At 34.9% G+C, this 21135-nt stretch overlaps 1 protein-coding gene across 6 annotated transcripts in view; it reads right to left on the bottom strand.

Annotated features, from left to right (window-relative positions):
* Hr96 (Nuclear hormone receptor HR96) overlaps nt 1-21135 on the bottom strand; it is a 100423-nt gene that overhangs the window by 63744 nt on the left and 15544 nt on the right. For all 6 annotated transcript variants that reach the window (XM_069833965.1, XM_069833966.1, XM_069833969.1 and 3 more), the window contains one exon: nt 15509-15728. In XM_069833965.1, the coding sequence (XP_069690066.1) occupies nt 15509-15728 (220 nt within the window). The remainder of the gene's footprint in view (nt 1-15508; nt 15729-21135) is intronic.

The raw sequence follows: 21135 nt of genomic DNA, 5'->3' as shown, positions 1-21135 counted from the left end.
GTAAGATCGACACTAAATGTAATAAATGAGGTGTATGAGCTGAGACCTTTGATATTGTGTGCTGCAGGCAGCTTAAGAATAATATTTTCAATATCTACATTTTAAATATCTTGTTTTCCAGAGAAAACAAATTTCCAAGCACCTTCAGTCTTTCCTAGGGAGCTTACCAAAAACTCACGACTGACAATTTTTTCTACCATACCTACATAGGCCTACTACCTGATAGACTTTTTTGTGCAAAATTTAACCAAAACATAATCATTGCTTGAAATGTTACATTTCCCTGAATCAGAATCAATCACAGGGACAAATGTAATATCACTGTCTTCACTGATAATGTTCTGTGTAAAAGAAGTAAGGGACTCCTCAGATGAGTCACTGTGGAAGGATGTGTCATCTGATGATCCTGTATTATTGCCACATTTACATCTCTTCTGCTTTTCCACTAGCTTCTTTGAGAAATCAATTTCCTTTTTATTCGCTCAACCTTAAACATCTCCTGTTCTTGAATTTTGTCCTTTTCTGGGGTCTCGATAAGAATCCTCGATTTACATTTTGGTCGTCCCCTGTTCTGTAGTTTTCTAGATTTGGCTTTTGGATATGGCTGTACTATTTCTGGGATTACACATTATCTTGAATTTGTTGTCATCTCTAGGTTGGAGCATGAAGGATTTGGCTGATCAGATAATGTCTGAGAGGAGATGAAATGGTCTGGTTCTACACAAGATGTCTGAGAACTGGGACTCGATTCTTCAGGAGACATCTGACAATTAGTTTGTTCTGATTCTTCTTCAATGAGAGGACGATCAGTCACATATTATGATTGAAAATCACTGTCTTTGAAGACTGTTCTACAGAATGGCCAAATTCCACATTTCTGAAAACCAGACAGAATAGTCTTTACTGTAAAGGCTGAGATGTAAGCCTTTCTCACCAGTTCAGCAATGAAGTATATTGTTACTGTATTACCTGGACTAGTTAGTAACCACTCATTGAAAGCAGCCTTGCAGTATGTTTTAAATGGACCATACAGAGATACATCTAATGGCTGCACTTTGTGTGTGCAGTATGGAGGAAATGATAAAAGAATGATCCCATTACTCCTACAGTATAAAATATTTTCAAAAGATAATGTGATTCATGATTATCTAGCTATATTAATATTGGATCATTCTTTGTAGCTTCTGTATGCATTTGGATGTGCTTCAGTACTTCAATAAATAATTTGCTAGTCATCCAGCCTGTTTCGTAAGCGAAGCCCAAACTTACAGGAAGAGCTCCTTGAAGGAAAATGTTCCTGAATTTCTCACGAGGAAAATCGAAAACAGGGGGCATAGTCTGGCCTGTAGCGCTGATAATGGCACAGAATATGACCAATTGGCCTCTTTTGGCTGAAACAGCCTATCCTATTTGCTTCACCCCAGTTTCAGCTACAAACTTTGGTGCTTGCACCACAGCAGTTACTGCTGTTTCTTCTAAATTATATATTCGCATAGGGCGAATATCGTTTTTAAAAGAACTCTTTCATATTGCTGGGATTAAAACTAGTTGCACGTGAAAGACTGGTGGTCTCTGGTTTTCTTAGACTTAATGAAGGATGCCACTTCATGAAACCTTGCATCCAGTCAACACCAGCACTTCTCCGTTCTTCCAGGACTTAGGGATTATACTGTTCAAGTGTTTGGAATACTCATACACAAATTCTCTAATATTCTTGTATGTCAACTCTTAGTGAATTTGTGAACAGGTTTTTAAATACTCCTCAAACATTACTTCTTGTGCGCAAGTGAATACTTGATTGTTGCATATCTGGATGAAAATGCATTCTGGTTTGAAGTTGCTAACACATGCTGACCCTACGCATTAGTTCCCAAAATATTTTTATGCTTTTTAATTCTGTTCTGCAAGGTCATTGGTTTCAAGTTGTAACATTTAGCTGCTTCTCGAACACTCATTCTTTTATCTAATATGACATTAATAGCTGAAGCCACGTCTTCTTCTGGAATCTCATGTCTTTTTGTTTTTTTAATATATTCTCTGACCATGTCTGAAAAAAAATTTCGTTTATTGTAATTCCATCGTTAACAAAATTTATTCATTGATGTAAATTATTTTATGAGGCCAATATGAGCAGAAGGAATTATGGCGTGCATTGTACCAAACCCAAACTACCCCTCATACTGTGTACCAATGTGCCACTCACACATGTTTGATAAAGTGATCCAGCTATATATTATTATTTCTGGCAATATTCCTAATATAGTCAGTTCTGAAGCTGAATGTTTGCTTCATTGTTTCATCATATATCAAAATAATAAAATCTCTGCTTACCTTTCATATGAACTCTGAGTGAATGTCGCAAAAAATTTTTTGAAGCACAAAAAACCAACGACTGACTCATCCAAACTCAGAATATAAAATGGAAGCTACCTAATTCCCTCCAAAAGTAGTATACTTTGTTCTCTCCTGGTGGTATAAATTTGAAGCTCATTCAATTGTTTTTGAGTGAGATATCTGAACTGTACCAAACTGCCCCTGTACCAAAGTGCCCCTTCTCTCCTACGCTTTCAGTTTTACTATGTTATGCAAATTCAAGATTACGAGTTGCAGGGGCGTTTTGATGAACAAAAATTACTAGTCAAGATACAAAGTTGTAAATTCATAAATGATAAAGAGGCTAATCTTGTGGACAATTTCTCATATTCCATTAAGATTCCTTCATCAAATTTCTACTCTCATTCCAACTAAAGATTGAAGTAAATGTAAATAAATGTACGTGGCTTAATGGTTCCTGATTGGCTATTGAACGCACAACGCCTCCAAGCTCATGCTTGTCATCTTCTTCCTCACATTAAAATAGTTCCTTCTAAAATAATAAAATGTATACATGGAATATGGGTAAATTAAACATGCTTATAAGAACACTTTCTTACGATTTAAACAATATGTTTATATTAGTAGTTTCAGATATTGCATGATAAATCATTGTAATGTATATTACGGCAATGCGCATGCGAAATAGATATTAAGTTTCTCCCAAGGTGACCTGCAGCTTCACAGAGCACATCAGCACAGCTAATAACACAGTGCGAGATTCAGTGTTGCCAATCTCAAAGAAATGTCTATAGAATTAAAGAAATTGTCCGCTCTTCAAAGAACAACATTTAATTACGAATCTACAGAAAATCCACTATTCCCAGTAGAGAAATAATGAACTCTTCCATATCAACGCGCATGTATCTAACTAATGAAAATTCTTCGATATCCCTGTGTTTTTGAATCACCGTGTCAGCACAAAATTCGTCTCCCCCCTGCCTCTAGCACGTGTGCGTTCCGAGAACGATCACATGAGAGATGCATGCCTTGATCACGTGAAAGATGCCTTTGTGAATACCCGACTTCGTCTTTCTCGCACCATCTGAGGTCGAGGTCAATGTCTCAGTCACAACAGTTTGTTCGTGGTAGACGACAGTGATTGTTGTATTGCATTGCAGTAGCCTATTGTTAAAGCAGTCAGTACAAGAAGCATGTGTTATAGTGTTGTGGTTGTGTCGGATATGGAGGGAATAGAGCCGCTATCAAGAAATGATTAATGGTATACGAGTTCACACACTGACATAAGTAGAATCTAATTATTATATTAATAACATTTTATTGTTATTAAAATCATGCAAGTCTTGTCATTAACTTTCTGTGAGCATTTTATGGATTAGTTTAATGAATGTGTGGAAATGTTGTCTGCAATATATCAGATGATGGCTGCCCTGCGTGCTCACTTGCTGAAAATAATGCGCCCTGGTGGCTGCTTTGGTAACTAGCTTGCGATTGCGGAGTAATAAATTTCAGTTTTGTTTACGTCTACTTCAATCTTTAGTTGGAAATAGTATAGTAAGTGTTGCACTTAGACTACTGAAAGATTTTCTTAAGGAATGTATAAGGGCTTAGAGTGAAGCACCAAGACTAAGTCCTCAATCAAGGGATTGACTTTCCCTAAATCAAGGAAAATGACTTCAGTAAATCTCTATTAAAATGGAAGAGATTTAATTATAATGAATGATATACTCAGAAGTCACTGTCCAAGTAGCAATATGAACAAGTCACAGTTATCATTTATGATATGCAGGCAATATGGGAAGGGAGAAGAAACATGGGGAGATATACATAAAGAAGAGAAATTGAGGCAGATTCCGGAATAAGGGCACATAGGGTTGTGTGCCCTTTTTTTTTTTCCAAAAACTGCATTAATTGACCGCTTGAGTTCATAGGAATATAACTACCACTTCTCGTTTGACCACAGTCTAATATATACAGTCACGAAGCTTGGGATGATTTTTTGCATTTCTCACGATAGTTGCTAGCCGCTTGGAGCGATGTGAGTACTAGGAACAATAGACTGTGGCATTGCCATCGTGATCTAATACAGACCATAAGGCAGACCATGTGACTCCCTTAACCTGATCACGAAGGGCGGCTTTTCAACCATATAAATTAGTTGGAATGCATAAAGAGTAACATATATTTCTGTCAAATGTAGTGTAATTGCATTAATAAAATTTAAAACAATGATTATGAGACATTTCAGACATAATTCACTTGAGAGTTAAGGTGTAACATTTTTGGTGTGAAAATTACGTTGTTCATATGTGTAATACCTGCCTTTATTTCGAATAAATATTGTGAAATTCTTGTACATTCATTTATGCACGATTCAATAATTTTCAGTTGCACCGCACGGATATTTAGATATGTTGAAATTATAGGTTATGTTTACTGTACCAGTTGCCCCTTTCTGTTTAAATTTACTGATCTCCAATGCCTTGCCATTCACATGAAAATTATAGGTTATGTTTACTATATTTAACTTATATTCCTAAATTCAATTTGTCTGTATTTTAATACTACAATTGAGTACTGAATTACTGTATTTATCTACTACTTAAGAGACAAAGTAACACAATCGTATGTACACCAATTTCATAGGAGTGGTATAGTAAATTTTCTGTCCACAATTAAGGAAGGTAAATGTGCTAAATTAAAATCACAATGTAAATTCTTTTTTATTAAACCTCAAAACAGCTTCAATTCTTAACTTAAAATGTTGATGCGAATAGATTATGTTAACATGTAAAATTCTCTTCACAGTAAAATAACACAGTTTTATAATTATTTCTGCAACATATTATGCAGCAAGAAGAACACGAAACTTATGGACACCTTACACTAAATAAAACTTAGCAATGATACGTAATAAAGTTATAAATTATAATATTTCATTGAGCTCCATACACTGAAATAGAAAACTCGAACATACATTACGGTGGTCCAGATCGAAAAGGCATTGACTGTGCCATATTTCGCATTGTTGTGAAAAGTTGTGTAAACTGTGAAATGTATGTTATCGGTTGTAATAACTGTAAATGGCTAAAAATACAATAATATGAATAATAATAGGAGGCAAGGAGACGTTTGTTGCACTACAAATTCTAGAAAAAGAGGTCAGAGTTATCCTTCTTCCGAAAGATCCAGGAAGGTGAATTTATAAAATATAATGTATGCTTTATGAAAATAATATATGAACCTTATGTATTTCGTATTTCAATAGTGGAAGGAAGGTGTTAATTTTTTCAAAAGAGCATGATATCGAAAGTACAATACATTTTATCATCTGCTGGGGAAAGAGTCTGTGATGTGGCGATAGTAGCGACTTTGGTGGCTAGCAACTATCTATGGATGCATATTTCAACTGTCTATGTTTGCATATTTAGTAAGTATTGAGCTTCGTGACTGCATATACTGGACTGTGGTTTGACTATGCTTCAATGAGGCAGGAGAGCTGTTTATGCAACGATGCTAGGGGTCAGGATCGAGCATTCCATATCCATTAGCATTTCACTACTCACAGGTATATCATTGTCCTTACGCTGTTGTGCAATTGGTTCGACCATTTACAGATTGAGGCCTATAGAGTATGTGCTTATTGGTGATACTGTTTTATGTGTAACAATTTAAAAACTTATCTTGTAATTATTATTAAATAATGGAAGATACTGGGAGTAATCTTGTTCTATTATTGCTTCATGGAAACTCCTACTTCTATTGTTTCATGGAAACTCAAGGAAAAAGAATGCTAATTCAGAGGCATCGTTTTTGTATGACTGCTTTCAAGTAAATCTTAATGTGCAAACTGTCATAATGATGTCTGATGCTGCAGGAGGACAAACTAGAAATTCGACGCTTCTGGAGTTTTCTGCTTGGTTTGCCAATAATTATTATTATAATTGAATATAATTGAAATAATCCATGTGTCCTGTTCGTGGCCATTCATTTACACAATGTGACAGAAAGTTTGGACTCGTGAGATCTACTATGAAAAGAAAGAAACAATTGGAACTGCAAAACCATGGTTGAAAGCTATAGTAACATGCAGAAAACATCCTAGTTACTTTGAGGTTGTAATGGATCATACTATTATAAAAGAGTGGGATACAGCTATAACACCCTATTTCATGAGGACTCCATCTCCTAGACGCAAATTTACGATTATGAAGTATTTTAAAGTGAAATACAAAGTGGATGGTACTTTTCTGTGCTATGAAAATTACAATCTCTTATGGATTTCCTTCAACTATTCCATCAGACTAATAGAAATAGGCATAATAATATCAAAACTACCATTGTTCCATTCCCAACAATCAGCCAAGCCAAGGTTGACGACATACGATCTCTATTTACTGTAAGTACTTAAACAAGGATGACGTGAAATGGCTAGAATTTGTCCTCGAAGAATCTCATAATGTATAGAAAAACAAAGTAGTACTATGGTGTGTGGATAAGCTTCAGGGCTTCTACCGCGTTGTCTTGGTGTTATTGGCTGACGTTTCGACCACTGTGTTGTGGCCATCTTCAGAGCAGTTGTTGGATAAGGAAATAGTCCAACAACTGCTCTGAAGATGGCCACAACACAGCAGTCGAAACGTCAGCCAATAACACCAAGACAATGCGGTAGAAGCCCTGAAGCTTATCCACACACCATGTACACCAGCTGCAGAAGCCTACGCGAACAAAGTAGTACTATGCCTATGCACAAACAATAAGAGTTTTGTAAAATAAGTTGATTAACGAGTTATTATTATTATTATTGCTATACTATTCATTGAAATACAATGAGATTGTGAATATTTTTTTTCTATTTGAAATTATTTCGTAAATAGTTTTATCTTTGTTTATTCTTTTGTTTTCATCACTCCTTAAGTTTATTTAACGCAAATAAAAGTATCTTTGGAAAAAGGGCACATAGGTCGTACCTCCTGTACTTACTATTATGACAAAATATCGGTAGGTTTACAAATGTAATATATACATATTAGCATATTAACAAACGATGAATTTATAAAATATAAGGAACTAAATCAAAATTGTGTTTCAAATGCATACTGGCAAAACAACATCTTTGCAGTCATTATCTCAAAACACACTTTATGGGTATGTACCATTCTTCCAGAACTGGCCTCAATTGCTCTTTTCTCTCAATTCTGGAGAAACTTCTCGCATTCACATACATAAGCCTTGCTCACTCTGTGAGCAATCTTCCTCTCCAAGAGAAGTTTCTCAACATGCTCTGGCGCAGAGCAATTACTCTGACTGGTATACATGAACAAGAGTAAGAAGAGAAATTGCTCGTAATTTGTGGAGTAATCTAAGTACGTGACTCCAGTTTAGTTGAGCAAAGTGTTTTAAGTGCAATGGACGAGTGCAATGTGCTAGATGAACCGAGAAAAGTTTATAAAGCTCGCAGAGATTCTGCATCAGTATATTATTATGACATTTAGAGATTTCAGAAGGAAAAAATCACTTGGGTAGAGCAACACTTTCTAGGAGAATGTAACAAAACTAGAGGTGGATCTTTATCTAGTGAAGAAAATATGCAAATTTTCTTATGTTACATCAGTGATCTTATTTCCAAACTGTAAAGTAACTATTAGCATGTCTGACCGTGAAACGAACGAGCCCTGGTTCAAATCCTGATTGGGACAAGTTACCTAGTTGAGGTTTCTCCCGAGGTTTTCCCTAAACCAACTGAAACAGAATTGCTGGTGTAACTATCAGCGTTGGACCTTGTACTTATTTCTCCATCATAATTAGTTAATTAACATTCCTCTCTTTCATCATCATCATCATCATCACCATCATCATTTCCCATATTTTGGATTTGCTCTGATGTAGAGTTGGTTGCGGATTGTCACTGAACTGGACTCCATTGTATATGGTTGTGCTATGTACTGTGCTTTCTTCCCTGGAGCTCATAGTGCTCGTGGGACTTGGAGTTGCAGGACTGCATTGATCCCTAAGTAAAAGATAGCAAAGGGATTCTTTATACTGTAGGAGAGTTTGGGGATAGCCTGCAGGGAAATCTGTAGTACGTGAGGCCATCGCCCTCTCTCGTCATTTGCGTCACGTTAGGTGACTAGGCTGGACACCTATCCACGCGACGATTTCTGCCTCTTGTTTTCAGCTCCAGCTGCCAGTTCCACTTCCGCTCGAGCAGGTGACTCGTGGTGGCGAAATTTGTGTTGTTGTTGTTGTTATTGTTGTTGGGCGCCAGCCCCCTCGAATCAACTGCAGTAGATCTGAGTTCTCAGGTTACTAAGGTAACGGTTGGGACGAGGAATTCGGAAGACTGTAGCGTAACATGTGAAATGATGTGATTAACACGTGTATTAATTTGTATCCACAATCCCAATGGGACGTTTATTCTCAGTTATATGATGCTGTTAATACAGCTGAGAGTGTATCCAAGAATGTTAAGTTCACTTGTAATATCAATTGATAAATTTACGGTGAGCGTAGCTAAACGGGTAATAATTATCGTAATCATCGAGTTCTCAAAGATGCTAATAATTGAAGAATACTTGTATGAGTCACGAACAATAATAATAGTATCTCGGTGGCGGCTGCTACGATTATACGAGTATATTCCTGAACTTATGTAACATTGATACTTCTTCCAAATAAGATTCTGAGTTCGTACTTGATATTATACGGAGCCTGTAGATTTTCTAAACACACAAATTACACGACGTTATAGTTATCTTCTATTCTATCTCCCCGTATGCACTATCCACTGTTTCGCCAGACTATCGCAAGCGAATGTCTATCTTCCTACCACCGAGTGAGTTACTAGGGTGATGTCTTCACACCACCGATGATTTGACCAGAGTGATGTCTTGACCCGTCGAAGTATGTTACAAGAGTGCTTCTACATCCCACCGCTGATTTGACCAGAGTGATGCTACTCGCGTCTAACAGCCCTCAATATAACAAAATCACCCACACTATCTCTAGATCACCTGATCTGTCTAGAGGCTACCATTGGCTTACAAAAGCCCTATGTCACCTAGACGCTTATTCAACTCTACTAATGGCTCTTCTATCAATTCTAAGAACTACGAGATTCCCCTCAGTGCTCGACAAAGACAGACACTTCGTACTCTATGCACGCTGTCGGAAAGTTACTTGAGGACACTTCAGCTCAAAAGACGATTTCATGCTTGATTACATTGGCTCCACAAGTCTGCCTATAACAATAGATTCACACTTAACTCCTTTTGTCCCTTTGTTCTCGTAGCGCTGCTACTATGCTAAAACTAACGCTCTGAGTTTAACTTAACACATTCTCAATCTAAGCTACATATGCAAAACTAATATGATACAATATCCTATCATAAAATGAACACCTAATCCTAAATATATAAAACTAATTGAATCAATAAACAAACAATACTACACTAGGTAGAAGGAACCGTCTCATATGGGAAGCCTTAAGGAATGCATACCACACCATTTATTTCGGATAATGCAATTAGCCCACACAAGCAGCCTACATGTGAAGACAGTCCCCAGCCAGTTTTCCTCCTCTCAAGGAGGACAAGTAGAAGCCACCATCTCTCGTATAATTTACAAAGTAATGGATGAAATAACAAAGAAATAAATCTGTGCGTAAAATTTTCTTCAACTGTCAACACAAATGAAGCTGCTAAAGCTGAATAGCAGGAACGGTATAGGTATCCTGATTGCACACACGTGTTGATTAGAAAAAAAGAATAAGCATTTACGGAGACAACTATGTTACAAGAAAAGAAGCGTTAAGTTTTATATGATGATACATGTAATTCTAAAGAAGATTTCACTGGTGTAGATGTAAAGTAACCTGGGTTGGTACATGATTCGAGAATATGAAGGAATTCTGATGTTCACTCCCTCTTACTTATCTGTCCGATTCCACAGTCTTTCTCAGTATCATAACTTAAATACTCGGTCACAATATGATAACACGCTAGAAATACCACTCCACACATCATCTCTTTATTCTTCATCTTTCACTGTTGCTACTTCTCGTCACTGGAATTCTCTGCCACCTGAAGACAGGCTGCTGAACTTTAATTTCCTTTACATGTAAATTAGAAAAATATCTTATGATGAGTTGCCAGACCTAACGCGTTGCAAATATTTAATGCAATGTGTTCCACTGTATTTATTTTTATTTTTTTTTGTTTATTTTTATTGTGTAATCATGTAAATCGTGTTTATTTATCACTTAACGCCAATATATATCCCACTGTGTTGTTTTTTTTTTATTATTAATCTATTTTTTGTGTACATTTTATTCAATTGTCGGTTTCTGGTTTAATTATGTAAATCCTACTTAATTGTAATCTAATACTAATATGCAGGGAAAGGATTTATATGTAAATACATATTTACTTATAAAGCTAATATAATTTATATTTTGCATTATCTTTATGTTTCACAATGTGTAGGGTTGAAAAATCCTACTTTTATTTTCCATATTTTTCCATATTTTAGAGTTTAGTACATATTTTCGTTAATTTCCATATATTTTCCATATTTCATATAAAACAGTCCATATTATATTAGGTTTAACAATAAAACAAAACAAAATTCCATTAACTTTTAAAAATACATTTCAACAATAGAGATTTAAACACATGTTCAGTAATCCCTTTAACATCAGAGTTATTTGAAAATTAGCAGTCCTATCAACAATGGGAAAGTAAGTTACAAAACTGTATTAATTTAATTTAAAATTTTTAACAGACTTCAGTTGTGCAGCTCAACAGTTAAATGCCAGTCAGAGTACACATAGGTTCAGTTTTGTAAATCATACTATAAAGACGGTAAATATGCCAAAAGTACGTCATTCAGTCAATTTAAAATCAAAACTAACAAGTTACATTTCAGAATTTAAAGAAGATGGTTTATCAACTGACAATAAAATATTATTTTGTAATTTGTGTCAGTGTGCAGTATCATCTACACAAAAGTTCCTGGTGCAACAACACATTACAACTAGTAAACATCAGGCCAACAAACAACTAAATTCCAAGCAGAGACAATTGTTTTTAACACAACCAACAACATCGAATGTAAGATCTGAGTTTAACATCGACCTGTGCCGTTCTCTCATCTCTGCTGATATTCCTCTCTACAAACTAAAGAATAAGGTCTTCAGGGAATTCCTTGAAAAATATACTCAACATACAATCCCGGATGAGTCAACACTTAGGAAGACGTATGCTCCATCCATCTACGATGAGACAATACAGAAGATAAGAGATGAAATTAAAGATAGTTCAATTTGGGTTTCCATTGATGAGACTCCCGACAAAAAAGGTAGACTTGTTGGTAATGTAGTTATCGGTTTGTTAAGTGAACAATATTCTGAACGAATTCTTTTACATTGTGATGTTCTAGAAAAGTGCAATAACAAAACTATAGTTAAACTGTTCAACGAAGCTATGGGTATCCTGTGGCCAAAGGGTATTATGTACGATAATGTGTTATTCTTTATTAGCGATGCTGCCCCTTATATGGTCAAAGCTGGACAAGCATTATCTGTTGTATATCCTAAATTGACTCATTTTACTTGTGTGGCGCATGCATTTCATCGTGTGGCAGAAGTGGTCAGAGACAATTTCCCTAAAGTAGATTTGTTGATTTCATCAGTGAAAAAAGTATTTCTCAAAGCTCCCAGTAGAGTTAACGTGTTGAAAGAAATGTACCCTGAAATTCCATTGCCACCAAAGCCAATTTTAACTAGATGGGGTACATGGCTAGAAGCAGTTGAATATTATGCCGAACATATAGACTCTATTAACAATGTTCTCCTTGCATTGGACTCTGAAGATGCAGTCTCAATTGATACTGCGAAAACAGTTACCTGTGACATAAGTGTGAAGAATGACTTAGCTCACATTCAGCATACATTTTCATGCATCATAAAAACGCTCAAAAGTCTCCAAAATAGGCACCTTTCACTATCTGAAAGTTTTGAAATTATAAATAGTACTGTGGAACAACTGAATCGTGGTAGAGGTAAAGTTGCAGATGCAGTAAGAGCTAAGGTGGACACTGTACTTTCAAAAAACCCTGGATATGAAGAACTACAAAAGGTTGTTGCTGTGATGAGTGGTGAATCAACAGTGAAGATTAACTTGGACTTATCCCCAGCAGACATTGTGAAATTGAATTATGTACCAGTTACTTCTTGTGATGTCGAACGCTCTTTTAGTCAGTATAAATCTATCCTCAGAGACAATAGAAGAAGATTCACTTTTCAGCACTTGAAAGAAATGTTTGTAACCTATTGTTATGGTAACAGACAATAAAAATTGTGTTTTGTTGAAACTACATTGGAAGATAAGGTACGTCCATTATATTTTTTGTTTAGTTTGATTAAAATGTACCAATATTTAACGTACATAGTCATTTTTTTATAATTTTAAGTCCATATTTAATTCCATATTTTGGTAAAAATCCATATTTAATTCCATATTTTGGTAAAAATAACTACATATATATTTACATATTTCATATATTTTTAGTCCATATAAATCCGTTCCCTGCTAATATGTATACTAATGTGTTTATTTTTATTTCTACTGTGTACATTTTTTATTGAATTATCGGCTTCTGTTTTTATGTGATTTATATTTGATTCTAACAACATTAATATGTGTTCCACTATGTTTATTTTTATTTTATGGGGTAAATTTTTATGTAACTACCTCTTTTGATCTCATTATGTACCTAAATTGTATCAGTATGTAATTAATTCTGATCCAGTTTTATGTTCAACTATGTAAGCAAGTTTTAATCCTGGTTGAGTGTAAGAGAAGGCCTTACGGCCTTAACTCTGCCAGAGTTAAATAAAGCCATTATTATTATTATTATTATTATTATTATTATTATTATTATTATTATTATTATTATTATTGAGTGAAAATCTGGCAAACGCACTACTTCTTGGTGACAATGGAAATTGTATTGCCTCTAGGCTCATGTCACCGTACCAAAATGTCGTAACTCAAGGACCGAGCTCGTATAACAAGCGCATAAAAGAAGTTGTAAAGAAAGATGCTTTGGCTAGGTAAAGCAATGCTTTTCTATTTTACAAAATAAGAATAAATACAGAAAAGGGTACTTTCAATTATCTTGTGTTGTTTTATTCTACATAGCATGGCTCAATATCTTCATGAGGACACTTGTACAAACCCACAAAATGAGGATGGAAACGGCGCTCAGGAAAATGAAATTGCATGTATTAGAGATAGAGGACAGATGATATTGCTGGAAAAATACATGGCTTCCAAAATTAAGTAGTAACTCATATTTATAATATTTATAACTAGTTCAAAGTACCCGATATCTTCCTTCTCTTTTTAAGAGGTGTTCCGTAAAGACATTCTACTGACTCATATAAAACTTTAGACATCCCTTAAAATTGTGACATTCTTTAAGTTTAGACATCCCTAGAAATTTTAATGGTCCTTTATACAAAATTTGATACACATTACAATGTTGTGATTCTCTTAACACAATTTTTGTACTCATTTAAAATCCAGTTTCTATGTATGAAACCTATGTAAAGATATAATTTATTGAGCGGATAAAATATTTAGCTTGGGACATGAAAATCCCTAAAAGGCCTCTAATCTCGCAAGATTGTGTAATAATAATTTACAGCCTATAACCACTAAGAAAAAGTAAACTTTGTTATAAAATTATATAGGGCATATATAAAATTTGACTGTGATATAGGGTTTGTCAATGGGCACAGAACAACAATCTAGATTGATCATTTACTACACATTATGCGTATTTACTAAAAAAGAACTTTAAAATGAAGCTTAATGTAATTTGTAGTGTTGATTGATGTACCCCCATTGAAACATATAACAATTTAAGCTATTTAATTATTATTATTATTATTATTATTATTATTATTATTATTATTATTATTATTATTATTATTAGCCTATTTTTAAGAAGATTTACATATTAAATTTGATAATACATTTAAAATGTAAGTCTAAATTGTAATTTTTTAATTTTGTAATTCGTCTATAAAACAATATACTACAAAATAGCAATATAAAGAATCAGTTTCACTGTAATCTATATTATCCTACCCTAATTCTTACAATATGAAAAACATTACATTAATTACAATTGACTGCATGATACTATATGTTTACCTTAAATATGATTTTATATATATAATCATATTTTGCTAACAATACTATTCATGTTCAAAGGAATCTTATTTAAACTTCAATAATAAATATTTACAAATATTGCATTTGTTTTATTAGTGTAATATTTAATAACCTCACTTCTCAGCATGGTTATAATGGAATTTTCTTGCCCATTGAGTCAAGCAGGGTCTCATCCCAATCTTTCAATACTATCCATTTATTTCTGATAGTTTTCATATATATATATGTTTTTTGTCTACTTTTCGTGTTGAAGATTCTTTCTGTTTTTTGTTCTCTGTACCTATTTTCAGTCTGAACCAAATTCGTTTTGTACATTTTTGTATATTTGAACTGTTGTTTTTATTACTGTTAATTTTTTGTCAGATATCCGATAAATAATATTTTCGAAAAAAATATCAGGTACTGGTTTATGATTTCCACGAACTTGCTTGAGACTCAACTCCTCTTTCTTCTTCTCTTGTCATGTTGTATTGAAATGTGATGGTCGCATTACTGTAAGAACCTCAGGTGCAACTCCTTACCTTATCATCATCACCAGGAATTTGTGTAGTCTGGAGTAGACACGTTTATACAGTTGCACGAGATAACGAATCAAAGCAGAGTAAATTCTCAGAGCCGCAGAGGAACGTCGATGTGGCCGTATGCTGTTTTTATGTATATGCAACAGAGAAAATTCTCTTACGTTATGTATTGCTCAAGAGAGATTTCTCCTGAGAATTTGTTCTTTTTATGTATATCACCCATGAACTGGATGGTGTCAGGGAAATGCATTTGGAACTGATCTTTGGATCCTAAAGGTTTAAAGGGGATTAATATTCGCATGTCCACTTGCCTTTTGGTTGCATATAATTTCCATGGATGGGATGCACAAGGAGCCATATTAAAAAGCAGATGTACTTAGGTACTAAGATCTAAAGCAGCAGACAAGTTACCTTAAAACGAGTGTCATCACCAATTAGTGTTGAGAGGTCATCGTCTAGAGGTTCGTGTAGGGCCTTGTTGGCAACAATCAACTCATTCAGTTTCGCTCTCTCAGCATCATTTAGCTCGCGAGAGTTCTGGTGAGATTTTGCTATGGAACTATATGCCTGAAATTCCAGTTTTATGGCTGCACTCAGTATAGATTCCATGGAGGTTGGTGCATTTGGGATCCTGCAACACACAGCAATAATATGATGACTTAATTATTTAATAGTACTTTCGAAGTGATCAACAATGAATGCTGAAGTGCCACAGCTCTCAGTGGTTTCAAATTGTGTGCAGTAATTTTAGAATGTACTAATGAAATTATGGAGAAATGTATATATATTTTCTCCAAGAGTCAGGTAACTCTGAAATTTGAAAGTAACGAAAATAGTTACTGTTCTCCAATCAGGAGATTAACCATGAAAGGAATGTGCTTACTATTGCGCCATCTATTGGAGCGAAGTAGATAGATAATATTACTGTTATAATGTCAGTTTAAAAAACATGCACTCTCCTGCATACGTTATATCCTGTATGGAAAGATTAAAAGACCAGGAGATTAACCGTGATCTAATTTTGTAACTAGGGTAGTATAAGTATGTGTGTATCGGTGTTATCATTTGTGCTTTGAGAGTTAGCCAATGGAGATGCGTGTACCCACGTGTGTGACCTTATGACATCAACATTCATTCACAGCATTACCCCACTGCGTCTCATTCCCCTGAGACTTTCTCCTGGTTGGAGTACAGTAATGTAATGTAATGTAATGTAAAATTGGTATGTAAGTACTAGGTGATGTGGAATGAGATCTCTATGCAATAAGACATTTGGAATTAAAGACAATGGTATAGTGATAATCTGGCAATGGATTTAGTCGAATCCCTTATGAGAGCCAAAACCTACCCTTCCTTTAACTGCACAAAATATGTACAGTGGATGACTGGTCAATAAAATACCAAATAAACAGATAAAATATTACTAACACTAAACGAAAAGCTAGAAACCTAACCAAGGATCTAATGAAGTTTAGAAATCATCTTCTGTCTTCCAATAGGAATGGACTGAAGTTCTTAATTTTATTAACATTTTTTTTTTTTTATATTTCTAATTATGATGTAGGCCTATCACAAAAAGATAACATCCCATTCACAGAAGTCAAATCAAGGGAATAACAAGGATCCTTACAGGCTGTACTATTCTAAATAGGCATCTACATGTAACGGACTTATAAGATACTCTAGTTTAGGAAATGTGACCAGGAAAATGAAACATCAACTCATTAAGACAACACGTACTGAGCTCAATTTGGCTGGATCCAGAAGATATTAATTGGGTAAGATTAGGAGAATGATGGAGAAATTGTTGCAACACATAATGAAAGTATGTTTGTAAAATAAATAACAAATAATATGCTTAACTTAGCAATTTTCAACCAGTGGCTATCCTAATTATTTTTACAGTTCTTCTGAGTTTTTAAAATAATGCATAATACAGTTATGAATAATTATCGTTTCTTGATAATAGTATTGTTCCCCACTAACCAGTTGAATTACTCAGTCAGTAATAAGGAAATTAATGCTCCTTCGTCACTTATAATCTGCTTTTATTTTTGGTCAAAATACTTCACACTTTTTTTAACTTATCTCCACAATGATTATGACGCCCACTTGCACCTAGCTGATTTTAATTTAGATCTTTATCTAGAGTCGAAGATCAATGATATAACTGCTGGCTATTAGGCTGAAACGAATGGAGCAGCAGAGTTTGTGTTGTGATGGTAGTAGTTATTTTACGGCGGTGTATCAACATCTCAGGTTATTTAGCGTCTGAATGAAATGAAGGTGATAATGCCGGTGAAATGAGTCCGGGGTCCAGTACCGAAAGTTACCCAGCATTAGATCATATTGGGTTGAGGGGAAAACCCCGGAAAAAACTTCAATCACGTAACTCACCCCAACCGGGAATCGAACCTGGACCACCTGGTTTCGCGGCCAGACGCGCTAGCTGTTACTCCACAGGTGTGGACGAGTTTGTGTTGTACCAAATCCTATGAAACACATATGAAGTTGGCAACCTCTAGTGATTTTGTTGAGAACATAAATGAAGATATGGGGTAGCTAATAATTGTCATAAGGAAAATATAAGATAGTTATATTCAGTATTTTTTCTGGCAGAACGTACTAGAATGGCATTCTAGCACCTTTTCATCGCATTTTTCATCATGGAACTGAGAAATGTGTTTATAATGTTTTTAACATAACTTTTCTTCGAACTCCGCTTAGGCCCTGAAAGTCTTAAATCTGGACGAAAAAGACATTAAAAACGACAAAATTCTCGTTCACTGGACAGTAGTTTATTTTCCTGTCTGCTACACAGAGTTCCACCACCTTTTTCTCCAGAAGAAAAGCACTGGTTATATTGTATATTAAACAACCATTTCAAGCTATACCGGAATTAATGGATTAAATACTATTATAGTCACAATCATGCCATGGTATGAAAGAAAAATTTCACAACCTCGAGCGGGAATCGAACCTGCGACTTCCTGTTCTCCGGTCAGGCGCTCTACCACTGAGCTATCGAGTTCGTCTCACGCCAAAGGCTCGGAATTATCCTTTCATACTGGCGACTCTGTTATAGAGTACTGTCCATAGCGTCTGATCTTAGTCAGCACTGCTTATGGCTGGAAAGAAACTTTACAACAGCGGTAGAGCGCCTGACCGGAGAACAGGAAGTCGCAGGTTCGATTCCCGCTCGAGGTTGTGAAATTTTTCTTTCATACCATGGCATGATTGTGACTATAATAGTATTTAATCCATTAATATGTCACAGCAACGGACGTATATATGTCACCCAAACATCGTAAGATGAAGATTACATTTATACCGGAATTATTTAATGACGTTTTTGGAGCAATGCTGAAATAAGAACTCAAGCATAAACCTATAACCTGGAGAAATTTTGCTTCACCGCCAATTCGTCCAACACAAATCTCAAAGCATCTACTTGCAATCAAACTCCAATTTCTTTGCTGGAAAGCTATCATAATTTAAGACCTCCCTCGAATAAGGATGTAACCAACAAATCTATAATACATGTTTCAGGAGAAAAAAAAATATCTGGGACATTTCGTTGGGTCTATATTTTACTACCAGAACCATTTGATTAATCAAGGATACAAGTTTATTCAGATAAGTCACATATTTCATTAATTTGATGTTACACCCTTTTTTGAGGCAAGTCTTCAATTATAAATGTGCTACATTATTAGGCTGATAAGAGACAAGATGAATGGCAAGAGATAACATGGGAAGAGAGACAAATAAAAGAAGGCACAAGCAATCTCGCATCCTTGCAAGGAATCTTGAGACTGACGGAATAGCTATGTGAGCTCCACGCCTTTTGGCCATTTAGATCACTTCTGGGTACGCTGTCTCATTCAGAGACTGGATAATGGTTAAAGGGAAAACCTGAAAAGAGGTGTAATCTACAAGAACTCAAGGATATAGGCCACCACTAACCATTAACCTATGAGAGACAGTCTCCAGATATGACTCAGCTGGGCCATACATTGGTTTCTGTCAGCAGCATCACCACTCAGACCAAAAAATTAATTATCTATTAAATGAATAAATTTAATATGCATGCAATTATGCCCCAAAAAGTGCACTGTGCTACTCAAAATAATAAAATATGCACTTTAAATATTTTTTACTTTATTTTCTGTGGGCTTTATCTGATCAAAGTAACAAAATTAATGATATCCAAATTTGAAACTAGGCCTATTTCCTTTTCCATATGTTCAGTACTAAATTTTCTATCAATCTTCTTAATGTATCCAGCTGTTTGCTGACAACATGAAGTCCACTATAGTCCACTGTAGTCTATTCAGTTTTTGTTTTTCATGAGAAACGGGAGACATATTTTGATCAGTGTTCATTATAGATGCCTGTTACTAGTAGCCAGAGTTGGGGTGTTGTCAATATATACTGCAGAGCTGTGTCTTCTGCAACTGGTACTGATGATTTTAATTTACTTCTTTTGTGGTTTATGGATGGACAGTACAGAAGAATGTGGCATTATCACATAGGTGAAATCGGTGTAGGTACAATTGTGTGACAATGTGACCTGTTCTGGCTCTTGTTAAAAATGTTTAAACATGTCTGGGCAAGTTTTTGTACATTTCCAAGTCATTTGGTTTCTTTTGTACGGACTGTAAAATTTTTCCTTTGTCAGAAGAGAGCCAATTGTTGATCCCTAGGTTTATAAAATAAGACTTTACTGAAGCAAAAGCACTGAATAGAGATAACACTTGAAGAGGTTTTGCTTGGTTGCAAATATGTTGCATGTTTTGCAATATTATCGACTTTCTTGTTTCCAGGTATACCACAATGACTAGGTATCCATTGAAATGTTATTTCCTTTTGGAGTTTTTTTTAGTTTACTTAGTTGTTTCTGAATTGGAATAATTCTATGTGCATATAGGTTTGGTACTTAATTAATTGTATTAAAAATAGCCTCCTTGGAGTTGGTAAGTATGCAAAAAGATTTTTTCAGAAATTTGAGTAACACACTGAAGAACAGCATCAATAGCTAGCAATTCAGTGTCAAGACTGGAGGAGGATGAACATGGTATGAAATAACTTTCTTGATATTTTGGAATATAATACCCTGCTCCTGATGTCCCATTATTAGGATTTAGAGATCCATCTGTATAAATTTAAAGGTGATCCTTATATGTGCTGCAGATTAGTTCCATGGCATCTAACTTAAGAATGTATGGGGGATCATTTTTGGAACGATTTCCTGGAATTTGTATGCTATGTTCTGGAATCTGTTTTAAAAGATCATAAAAACATCATTTTATGAACACAGGAAACATTTTATACAAAAAACCTATCAAACTACAAGTATCTTCGTATAAAAAAACTCAAATTAGTTACATAAATCTTACCTAAATATTACATGGTAGCAGCTACAAAGGTCAATTTCAAATTCTGTGAAGTGAAACTCTCTCCACTGTCTGCTAATATGATCTTTTGGCAAGAAAATATCATTCTAAGTCACTTGAACTGCACAATAATTATTAGATCATGTTATATTTTCTTGTGTCAAGCCTTCTTCACTGTTCTATGGTGAATTATTTGCCCCTTTCAGAATCCAAGCAATGTTTTCAACTGTTGACAATCCAGGATTTTTAGCCAATATGCAATTTAGTTTATTTGCGACTGTTTCTGCTATTGGTTCCCTTGATTTAGTCAGTTTGTTCACTATTTATTTCTTTTCTACTAATGCACAAAAAGAAGATACATAGGGACATAATATCTTTTGCTTGTAAATGAGTAATCTTCGCAGCACCAAAACTGTCTTTTCAATCAGAAATTTTACTTGAACTCAATGTGATTTGAATCCATGACTTCCAACACACACTCTAGCAGTTCAGACAACACTGCGCTTAGTGTACAGACTAGATGTTCTTGGTGAAATTAGCCCAAAATTAGCCTATCTGAAATACAGATGAAATGTTCTTTTCACAGTCTTACTCATATTTATTTTTCTTCATCGCAAGAATGGCTATACAACTTTCTGGTAA

This window comes from Periplaneta americana, chromosome 8 (assembly GCF_040183065.1).
Source record: "Periplaneta americana isolate PAMFEO1 chromosome 8, P.americana_PAMFEO1_priV1, whole genome shotgun sequence".
Classification (NCBI taxonomy): domain Eukaryota; kingdom Metazoa; phylum Arthropoda; class Insecta; order Blattodea; family Blattidae; genus Periplaneta; species Periplaneta americana.
This window is presented reverse-complemented; position numbering and strand designations above follow the sequence as displayed.